Source organism: Kryptolebias marmoratus, linkage group LG23 (assembly GCF_001649575.2).
Source record: "Kryptolebias marmoratus isolate JLee-2015 linkage group LG23, ASM164957v2, whole genome shotgun sequence".
NCBI classification, from domain to species: domain Eukaryota; kingdom Metazoa; phylum Chordata; class Actinopteri; order Cyprinodontiformes; family Rivulidae; genus Kryptolebias; species Kryptolebias marmoratus.
In genome coordinates, this window is record NC_051452.1 from 14416253 (window position 1) to 14427910 (window position 11658).

General features: G+C 42.1%; 2 protein-coding genes across 18 annotated transcripts in view; one reads left to right on the forward strand and one right to left on the reverse strand.

Moving 5' to 3' along the window:
- The window catches only part of LOC108242155 (NACHT, LRR and PYD domains-containing protein 12-like), a 608460-nt gene that overhangs the window by 556754 nt on the left and 40048 nt on the right, over positions 1-11658 (reverse strand). For 13 of the 17 annotated variants that reach the window (XR_005232720.1, XM_037973820.1, XM_037973821.1 and 10 more), the window contains 3 exons: positions 10180-11658; positions 8423-8596; positions 6793-6969 (listed from right to left, as the gene is read on the reverse strand). The exon at positions 10180-11658 is cut by the window's right edge and continues 292 nt beyond it. Coding sequence is in view for 15 of the 17 variants with exons in the window: in XM_037973820.1 (XP_037829748.1) it covers positions 6793-6969; positions 8423-8596; positions 10180-11658 (1830 nt within the window). In the remaining 2 variants the exon portion in view is untranslated. Of the gene's footprint in view, positions 1-1211; positions 1386-6792; positions 6970-8422; positions 8597-10179 lie in introns of those variants that run through there. The other 4 variants (XR_005232719.1, XM_037973819.1, XM_037973828.1 and 1 more) reach the window with 3 other exon arrangements.
- Positions 1-11658, forward strand: part of LOC108249966 (NACHT, LRR and PYD domains-containing protein 12-like) — a 417931-nt gene that overhangs the window by 334869 nt on the left and 71404 nt on the right. The window lies entirely within an intron of this gene.

The window sequence follows — 11658 nt, forward strand, 5'->3', positions numbered from 1 at the left end:
TCAAAAGTTCTTGTCTCTTGCACTGATTTTTTCCTTTAACATTGTTAAGCTCTACTTAGAACCTTCTTAAGATCCAATAGTGCAAAATGCAAATTCTTGCAATTTTTTGACTGGTCTTAAGATTTTGATCAGGAGTGTATATATTTTGCATTTCCATTTTCCTTACACAAACGTTTGTTCTTCTGACATTTCCTCCTCCTCTTTTTACATGCAAATGCATGTGTAAGGAAAAGGCAAAAACAAAATATACTGTATATATTTCTGCTTTTATTTTTGATTATGTCTGTTTCGGTCCTCCATACTTCTTTTATCCATGTACAAAAATGGACTAACAAAAAACAGCAAAAAATGATCTTTTCTGTGTTTAAATGTAATTGTATTTAGAGCAGAATAATTTAGAATAACTTTGACACATTTTTTTTTTAGGTCTTGAACCAGAGCTGATCTAAGATGAACTTAAGTGAAATAACTCTTTGTGGAATCAGAAGCTAACTTCAGATGGTTCTGTGGTGAGACAAAGTTATTCTGCAGTCCTGTCATCTTCTCTGAAACAGATTCTATTGCTGTCTTATGGAAAACGACGCCTATTGCTCAGTGTTCATTTCTTACAGCCAATGAACATCTCTGAACATAGATTTTAGTCTTGCTGATGACTTCTGGTGTCAAAATAGAAAAAAACAGGTCATTAATTAGTTTGTCAGTAATTTATAGTTTTATTATCCTAAAGTATTACTTGAAAGAATGTATATTGCCTGCTGCCCTTCATGCCAGAGTTTTAGTCTGAGATCATTTTGGCATTTGAGAAATGAGTTAGGACCATTTTGGTTAAACATTGAGCAAGAAAACCATTATGTTTATGTTCATGCAAGGATGTGATATCTTGCGTCATCTGTTAGTGCTTAGATTCTTTTCAGCAACTACTACACTAAATCTTAGTTCAGCATCTGTGAAATTGAAAAAGGTATGGCTATTTTTTTGTTTTCTAACATTTCTTTGCTGTGGCAATTATCTAGAGTTAGATTTAGTCCAAAAGTTAATCAGTTGTAGATGTCTGTTCAGTAATTATTACATAAAGTTTCAATAAATTCCATTTTATGATTCATAAGATATTTTGCTAACAGTTAAAATAAAAAAATACATACACAAACACACACACAGGAAAAAAAACCATTATCCCTCCTCCTTTGGTGGGGGATGTAAACATGTCTGACCTCAGAGTCTCCAGTCTACATTGTGGACTCTCCAGAAAACCACACAGCTGCTTCACTCCTGAATCCTGCAGCTTGTTGTTACTCAGGTACAGTTCTCTCAGATGGGAGGGGTTGGCTTTCAGAGCTGAGCCCAGAGAAGAACAGCTGATCTCTGACATACCGCAGCCCCTCAACCTGAAAAAAGCATAAAACAGTTCAACAACAAAAAAATAATAATAATTCCTTCAGATGTGTTCTGGTTTCCATGTGCAGCTCAACATTAACATATATTCATCTCCATGACAACATTCATGGATCATATAAAACCAGCTGTGAATCCAGCTGTTCACACTGAAAGTGAACGCTCTGTTCCTGACACAAATACACTCAGGAGTTCAGCTGACACTAATATGAAGCTTCAGCAGTCTGACACTAATTCTGTCTGCTTCTTCCAAAGTTACACAAACTGAGAACAACATCCTTTTAACATTTAACATTTATTTAGGTTTTTGGTCATTTTGGGTATTGTGTAACCTAATTTGGTGCTGAACAGTTATTTTTTTCAAGTGTTTTAATATTTAAAATAACTATTTTGTTACCAGGTTGTCTGGGATTATTTGTGTTAAATCAAGAATGTGTCTGGCATATGGTAATTAAAAGAGTAAATATTGACTCAACATAAGTAAACCTGTGTGGTATCTACCAGAAACTTCAGAACCCTGATATACACCACAAAAAGTCAGTTTAAGTTCTTGTCTCAATTAATACCGGACAGAGCAGTGGGGTGCTACATCTGGAATAAATATATGTGAAATATCCATCCATCAATTTTCTTTACCCACTTCTCCATTCTTGGTCATGGGGAGCTGGTGCCTATCTCCAGCAGTCACTGTGCAAAAGGCAGGAGACACCCTGGACAGGTCAGAAGTCCATCACAGGGCCACAAATGAGACAAACAACCATTCACACTCTCACCTAGGAACAATTTTAAAAGGTACCAATTATCATAACATGCATGTTTTTGGTCAGTGGGAGGAAACCGGAGTATGCAGAGTAAACCCACCTGTACAAAGGGCAACAATGCAAACTCTACCCAGAAAAGCCCCAGGCTGGGATGCGTTTCTGCAATCTTTCTGCTGGGAGGCAACAGCTCTAACCACTATTCAACTGTTCCACTTCCTCATCATTTAGAAACCTTTTAATTAAACTTTTAGGAAATTTTTTTTTTTATGTATATCTACAACTGAACTTTTAGACTTAACCCAATTCAAGATGGCCACAATAGCCAACTGACCTTAGACAACACAAAATGTAATCGGTGTATAATCGGTGTAAATTTTTTTTACAGATATCAATCTAAATTTGGTGTGGTAGCCTAGAATTATACTCAAGACATATTCGGAGTACTATCAGATCACGTGAGACACTACATGAGATTGTGAGATTGTATTAATATTCTTAAGATTTGACCAAAACAACTACAACTCCATCTTTTCTCTCAAACATTAAAACTCAGACATGAAAGGTGGTGGGCGATTATGCATCCTACAAGGAATGTAGGATTGCAAGGCACCTTAATTATGTAAAGCACCTTAATTATGTAAAGCACCTTGAAATGCCTTGCTGCTGAAATGTGCTATACAAATAAAATTTGATTGATTGAATGATAGGCCTTCAATAAGTTTTTTTTTTTTTTTTTTGGAGGGGGGTATTTGTTTTTGGGTGGAGAGGAGGGTTCTATCTTTACCACTTTAGGCCTTCTCGAGAACAACACTGAGACTGGAATCCAGAACGTTGGTTATGTACTGTAACCCCAGATTCTATGAGTATAGGCGCAGCCCTTTAAGTCTATCGCTAGTGGGTTTATCCCTCCGCGCGCAGCGCAGCACTGAAAAACTTTAGTCCACGCCCACCTGCTGTGTGGGCCCCACCCCTGGTCCATATAAATTAAGGTGAGAGCGGACAATCGACTCCTAAATAGCTTTTTTCTTCAGCCATTTAGGAACCAGTGAGGCCCAGAGCTTAAAGGGCTGCGCCTATACTCATAGAATCTGGGGTTACAGTACATAAGCAACGTTCTATTTCATATAGGCTTCGCCCTTTAAGGCTATCGCTAGTGGGTTAAAGGCGAAGCAGGATGTAGTCTATGCCTCACTGGGTCCAACCACACACAAACATGCTCGCACCTGTATGCGTAATTACACGCTCCAAGCGCAGCAGCGCACCAGAGAAACGAATGATCTCTGGTGAAAGAAGGGCTGAGATAACAGACCTGCTGCTATGAATAGGAACAACGGAGGTTACGAACTGTAACAGTGTAACAATGAACAGAGCAGGTCAACAACTCCTCCGGAGGAACAGTTCAATAACAATAACCTCAGCAGTCATGAACTGTGACTGTGTGGATCAGGACATGCTGATCCCGCAGCAGAGGAGCAAAATGCTGAGTCACTTTCCAAACTGTGAGAAGCTCCAGCACATTAATGTAGAGAGTCATGTGGTCTGGTCACTGTGCTCCCACTGCCTGGGACAAATATGTTCCTCCCCAACCTGACAGGGATGTGTCACTGAACACTGAGACGTGTGACGTAGGTCTGCTGAGGGGGACTCCCTCTGACAGAATGAGGGGGTTTCGCCAGTGATTCAGATCGGCTTCCACGGAGGGAGAGACAGAAATCATCCGTCTCTTCTGGCACATAGGATCTATGCGCAGGCGGGTGAACCATCTCTGAAGGCGTCTCATGTGAAGCAGGCCCAGTGGCACCACAACGTGAGCTGCTGACATCATCCCCAGGAGCTGCATAACAGACAGAGCTGTCACTAGGCTTTGGGGTTTGACATGGCGGAGCTGAGCAGACAGAGCGTCGGCTCTCGGCTGTGGTAATCGGGCTCTTATCGTGGTTGAGTTTAGCTCCAATCCCAGATAAGCAATCATCTGGGACGGGAGAACAGAACTTTTTTCCCAGTTTATAGAAAAACCCAGGTTTAGCAGATGTGTAGCTAGAGCTTTGGTCTGCAGGGCTGCTTCCTCTTCGGACAGAGTTAATAAAAGCATGTTGTGCCGATTAAAAAGGATTCTCATGCCTGCCATGTGTAATGGCTGCAGAGACGTCTCCACGCATTTTGAGAATGTGCGTGGGGCGAGAGAGTAATGCCCCTTTTCCACTAGTGGCCCTACAGCATGGTATGGTACAGCACGGTTCAGGTGATTTTCCATTACACACTTTCCCACTGCACGGTGAGTGGGAAGAAGCAGCAGAAAGTAAGACGGGCCCTGACAGAAAACAAGGGATTTTCCCAGACTCGGCCTGCTGGGAAGAATCAGTTTTAGCTGATGTGACAGAGTGTTTTTTTTTAACTTGCCGAGCTGCGGTGCCTCCTAAACAGCTGTTTAGAGGTTACCGGCTCGTTCTGTGTGGAGAATGTATGAGGAGAGGCTGCTGTGAGATCAGTTGATCTGACAGGCAGGCTGGAAGTTGTTGGGAATTCGCCCTTTGATAGATGTTTTTGTTTTATTTCAAAACACACATCATTAAAATCACACACATTCCCCCCAAGGAGTCATTTCCTAGACTGCCTCCTCTGTGGGCCCTGTGACTGGCTGGTCCAGGGCAGCACCTGTTGACAGCTTTTGGGGAAGTTCTGGGTTGCCAGTTGGCACGCCGGGAAGGACTGTTTCCTGGTGGAGGACGCCGGAGGAGCGGGGCGGGAAGCCGCTGCGGCAGCTGTGGAGTGCCTCTGCTGCTGTCGCTGGTCACAGCGGTCCCTCCAGCGGCCGGAGGAGTGGGAGGAGCGAAAGTCGGTTTGTGGCTTCACCAGGTGGCGTAACATATCTGAGACCTCCTCGGTCCTCTGCAACTTCTCGAGGATGGTCTTGAAGTTGGCCCCAAACAGTGCATCTGGAGTGGAATGCTGAAAGCCAGCAGGGCGATGTTGTTGTTTGCCACGGCCAACTGGAAGGAACACTGATGGGCCTGGTTGGTGAACTTGGTGTTCAACTAATCGTGTTTCCCTGGAGGGACAGGTCGCTGATCCAGATTGGAAGTCTTCGCCCCGAATGCCTCCGTAAGGCTTGGCTCTATTGGGGGAACCGAGGGAAAACTCTGGTCGGTAAACCCCTTTACTCTGGTGATGGAGGTGAAGGTGGAGACCTCCAGCTTGGCGGGCCCAGCTGCAGCCTTGTTCCAGTATGACGTCACAGCTAGAAAGCGGGGCCAGATGGGGTCAGGGCGATGTGGTGGGGCAGAGACAAACCTTCCCGCCAGATCATCCAATCAGGGCAGGGGAGGGAGGGGGACGAAGTGTCCCTTTGCACTAGCGGCCTCATGGATTATGCTGGGCAGTTCCAGGAGGAGAGCGCCGACAGCTGAGAGCGAAGTGGTTGCCAACGCCAAAAGACCCGAGGTGGCTGAGCAAATGCTCAGCCGTCCTTCTTCCACTATAACGCTCTCCAGCTGGGAAGAAGCAGCGGGGCTGCTGCTAGCATCGCCTCTGCCGGGGGAATCATCTGATTCATTGCGTGGCTTTGCCTCGAAAAAAGCGATGGCATTGTCCAGCGAGTAGTGCTCCGCCGCAGGGAAAGCCTCTTCGGCACTAGCCTTGAAAAAGGCTGCTCGTCTCTGCTTCTCCTCGGGAGAGAGGAGCTCACAGGGACGGCAGGAGGACTGAGGAGTTAGGGCAAGGTCAGCATGGCGAGAACCCTTACATCCCTCGCAGATGTTATGCCGGTTGTAACCAAGCGATAGCCTTAAAGGGCTGTGCCTATACAAAATAGAACATTGCTTACGTACTGTAACCCCAGATTCTATGAGTATAGGCACAGCCCTTTAAGCTCTGGGCCTCACTGGTTCCTAAATGGTTGAAGAAAAAAGCTATTTGGGAGTCGATTGTCCGCTCTCACCTTAATTTATATGGACCAGGGGTGGGGCCCACACAGCAGGTGGGTGTGTACTAAAGTTTTTCAGTGGTGCGCGCAAAAGGATGAACCCACTAACAAAAGCCTTAAAGGGCAAAGCGTATACGAAATAGAACAGGCTTTTTGCAGACATTGGACCCTCTTCAAAACACAGTTTGGAATTTCTGACATCTATTTTCCTGTCAGGTGTGAGCACAGGAGTCCTCTTTTTTAACTTGTACAAAGATATATTTCATAAATCACAAACTGTGTTTTCACATTTTCTTCAGTGTTGAAATATTTACTAATCCCTAAAATACATCCAGTTGTTCATGAGCTATTTTACTTACAGATAAACAATATTAACTTTAACAGTTAATGTCAAAGTTTTAAGAAATGTTGCACAATGTGTAGTGCTCTGAGTATCTGTTGGAAACAATTTTTAGCTACTAGTACACCAAACTTTAGCTCAATATCTGTAAAACTGGAGAAGTTTTATGCAGGCTAATTTTTAATAAGCTGTAGTGGCCATCTGGAATTTAATCAGTTTCATAAAACGAATACATTTTTAGAGTTTCACTGAAAACTGTTCAGCTATTCGTGTGATATTTTTCTAATGGTAAAGACAAACAAACACACACACATGCCAGGAAAACTTTTTTTTAACTCAGCCTCTTTCCCAATCAGGAGTTGGTAAACATGTCTTACGTCAGAGTCTCCAGTCTACATTGTGGACTCTCCAGAAAACCACACAGCTGCTTCACTCCTGAATCCTCCAGCTGGTAGTTCTCACTCAGGTCCAAAAATCTCAGATGGGAAGGATTGGACTTCAGAGCTGAGCTCAGAGAATAACCGCTCATCTCACTCAGCCAGCAGCTCCTTAAACTGAACAAAAAATAAAAAAGTTAAATGAAATCTTTTCTAATCTAATCAAATGTGTTCTGTTTTTTCATGTGCAGCTCATCATTAACATGGATTCATCTCTATTACAACAGTCAAGTATCACATAAAAATAGCTGTCAATCCTGCTGTTCACACTGAAAGTGAACGCTCTGTTCCTGACACAAATACACTCAGGAGTTCAGCTGACACTAACATGAAGCTTTATGGGGGAACTTTAAGGCCACGGACCTAGATAGCAGCTAAAAATGGATGCTCCATGTAGCCTGCAATAAAAACCCAGAAATAAAAACTAAAACTCAATTGGAAAATGTCAAAAACAATTACTCAGTTACAGGACAGGACAGGATTTTCACTTGAAAAAGCGGTTCCCAAAAACCAGCTAAAACTGAAATTTCAAAACCAAATCAAGACAATAAGGGGGCAGCTAGCACTGGTAGCTTAAGTGACCTTAGGACAGTGTTAGGTGAACTTCGGTCACTACATTCTGAGTTCAGTGGATTTTGAACCAAACTGGACAGCATAGATAACCGTATCAGTGAAATGACAAAGTCAGTCACTGCTTTGGCAAAAAACATGACGGAGGTAAAGCAAAATGTGGCTGCTAATGTTACATGACTGGAGGAAGCTAGAAACAGAATCATGTCGGCAATAGAAATCCTGGAAAAGATTACAGCTGATTTTAACAATGCTATGAAGCGAATGTTTTCATAATGCCACTCTAAATATTGTCGGGTTTGGTGGGTGGATGGTTTGGACCCAAATACAGATTGACAAAGTGCTTCAAGAAAAACTAATTTATTTACAAAAATAATTAAAAAACAGGCTGATGTGGCATCAACTAAAAGCTAAATAACAAAAACAAACAAAATCCAGGGCTAGAATAAACACGAGAGGCAAGACACAAAGATAACCAGACAGCACATGGGAGTGACAATGAACCAGTGAGTAAGTGAGGAAGATGACCAGGTTTTAAAGATTGAGAAGGCTGAGGGAGTAGAAACTGGTGACTGATTATTAACACAGAACAGGTGTAGATGGTTGAGGCAGACTGATAGAACGACTGAGGAAGAGTGAGTGGAGATCAAGAGCATAGATGGGCCCTGTATGCTGATGACCTGACTGTCAGGATTTGGGTTCCTTTTGTATTTAGTGTTATTGTTTGTCCATGTTTCTGGTCATCCTGTGTTCAGTTTGGGTTTATTGTTTCTTTTATTTTGTCATTTGGTTGTTTTCATGTTTAGTTTTGGTTTTTCTCCCTTTAATTTTTGGACCTTAGGTTGGAACTTTGGAGAGAAGATCATTTTTTTTCACAGACAGTAGGAAACATTGAAATATCTTTGGTTTTATGTTCAGAAAACTGCCCAAAATCTATGTACTAATGAAATAAAATTTCAATAAAGAATTTAGTGAAAAGCAAATTGTAAAATTAAATCACTTTAGCTTTTCCAGTTTACAGTTCAGACTTTCCAGGCCAGCCGACAGAATCTCTGCTCCCGAATTCCACAGTTTATTGAAGCTCATGTCCAGTTCTGTCAGATGGGAAGGGTTGGATTTCAGAGCTGAGGCCACCACTTCACAGTGAGTCTTTGAGAGTCCACAGTCAGAGAGTCTGTCAGGACAAAAAAGTAACATTATTTCATCAGGATAAATAATTCTTATTCAGATATGAAGAGAAATCAGTTGAACTCTTTCGGTTGTACTGGCTTCCTTCACTTCAGTGATTCAGTTCATCTTCTCTGTTTGATCTGATGAAATATTTCTCATCGGTGTCTCTCGTAGCTGCAGCTTTGTTTTGCTGTAATTGGGAGGTGAAGTTAGGCTCTTTGTTTATTATTGGTTTCAGTGTTTTCTGCAGGAACCAAAGCTGCTTGGTTTGATTCCAGTCTCTGTTCTCTTTCCTGTTTATTAAACTATCAGAGTCCAGTAAAGACTAATGAGTCTGACAAGAGACATCAGGAACTAGAGGAGTTTTTCCTCCAGGACATCAGCTGGGTGGAACATGTTGGAAATAATGGGACTGATCTTTATACAGGAACATAAATAATATTGCTGTTGACAGTTATATGTCTGCTTTAAATGATCAGGTTTACAGTCAAATCTCTTTCATTAGTTAGAACTGTCACTTAGCTACTTTGGTTACTAAAATAACTAAATGAAAAGAAAGCTATTACTTTGTACCTGAGTTATGGGTTAATAAATAATAATGAGCACAATGATGAAATTAACAGCTGGTAAAGTTTGAAGAACTTTGGTGTTCTGATCAGCAGATGAAGTCATTGCTGTGCAACATTAAATCAGACTGTAAATAAAGTTCTAAATATTTATTAAAAGATCATTAAAATTAAAAATTATTGATAAATTGGCTGCAGTTGAGCTCAGCAGGTAACACAGTCCCAGAGGACTGCAGGACCCCCAAGAATTTGGGCCTAAAATGCTGGTGTATCCATGACTTGGCAACAGTGATACTCTCTTGGCAAATTAATCATACTTCCTTCGAAACAACACTTGTAAAAAAATAGTCAGATATCCGCTCCTGATTAAAAATACATGACCATTAATGAATCATTCATCCTTGCTTCACCATCTGTGCTTTGTCACGACTGACCTTATTAACCTTTTGCTGTAAGAAGGAAAAGCTACATGAGAACAATTTAAACTTCATCAAAATGTAAACCATCTTCAAACATCTCTTATGTCAAAAAATATTGTTGCAGTTCTAGCAAACAATAATTTATAAACTTTTACACCATTGTCACTTTCACATTCAGTTGTCATTTATATAGAAATGTATTGTGAATTACTAAATTGACTGTGGTGTAAAGGTTTACTGGAAATGCTTGCAGTCACAGGAACTGCTATAATTTTTTTAAAAGATTTAAGCTGTTTGGCAACGATCTACATTAGTTAGCTCTTCAATATGAATTTAATGGACACATTTTACAAGACGACTGCTTGGGAAAGGATTCAGCTCCCTGCGACCCAAAATGGAGAAGCGGGTAAAGAAAATGGCTGGATGGATGGATTTTACAAGACTTCGGCCATCTAAAACATCTCCTATCCTTACATTTTTTTAAAGCAGTTCCTGTAAACTCTTTTATTTGAACCTTTTGCACTGCATTACAAAATGCATTGTACCACATAGTTTATTTATGTAAAACATATTTAGAAACATTTTAATATATTTGTACTTACAGAGCTTTTTTGGAGGCTTTGACCACTGGCAGCAGCCTCAGAACAGCTTCCTTTTTAGTAGAATATTTTTTCAGTTCAAACTCGTCAAGAATTTTCTCTGATGACAGTAAGATGAAGGCCAGAGCTGACCACTGAGCAGGAGACAATTCATCTGTGGAGAGACTTCCTGAACTCAGAGACTGTTGGATCTCCTCCACTAGAGAACCATCATTCAGTTCATTCAGACAGTGGAACAGATTGATGTTTTTGTCTGCAGACGGATTTTCATTGATCTTCTTCTTGATGTACTGGATTGTTGTCAGATTGGTCTGTGAGATATTTCCTATCTGTGTCACAAGGCCTCTAAGGAGAGTCAGCCTGGCCTGCAGTGAAAGACCCAGGAGGAAGCGGAGGAACAAGTCCAGGCGTCCATTTGGACTTTGGAAAGCCTTGGACACAGCCCACTGATAAAAATAACTTAGTTCACATTTTCTAGGCTTCTTGGAAGATTCTTCTTCTCCCAACAGGTTGACACCAGAGTTGATGATGGTCAGATGGACATGAAGAGCAGCCAGAAACTCCTGAACACTCAGATGGACGAAGCAGAACACCTTGTCCTGGTAAAGCCCTCTCTCCTCTTTAAAGATCTGTGTGAACACTCCTGAGTACACTGAGGCTGCTCTGATATCGATACCACACTCTGTCAGGTCCGATTCATAGAAGATCAGGTTTCCTTTCTGCAGCTGCTCAAAAGCCAGTTTTCCCAGAGACTCAATCATCTCCCTGCTCTCTGGACTCCAGTGTGGATCTGTCTCAGCTCCTCCATCATACTTGACCTTCTTGACTTTGGTCTGAACCAACAGGAAGTGGATGTACATCTCGGTCAGGGTGTTGGGCAGCTCTCCTCCCTCTCTGGTTTTCAACACATCCTCCAGAACTGTAGCAGTGATCCAGCAGAAGACTGGGATGCAACACATGATGTGGAGGCTTCGTGATGTCTTGATGTGGGAGATGATCCTGCTGGCCTGCTCCTCATCTCTGAATCTCTTCCTGAAGTACTCCTCCTTCTGTGTGTCAGTGAACCCTCTGATCTCTGTCACCATGCCAACACACTCAGCAGGGATCTGATTGGCTGCTGCAGGTCGTGTGGTTATCCAGAGGCGAGCAGAGGGAAGCAGTTTCCCCTTGATGAGATTTGTCAGCAGCACATCCACTGAGGTGGACTCTGTAACATCAGTCAGGATCTGATTGTTGTGGAAGTCCAGAGGAAGTCGACACTCATCCAGACCATCAAAGATGAACACAAGCTGGAACTCTTCAAAGCTGCACATTTCTTTGGTTTCAGTAAAGAAGTAATGAACAAGTTCCACCAAGCTGAACTTTTTCTCTTTCAGCACATTCAGCTCTCTGAAAGTGAATGGAAATGTGAAGTGGATGTCCTGGTTGGCTTTGTCTTCAGCCCAGTCCAGAGTGAACTTCTGTGTTAAGACTGTTTTCCCA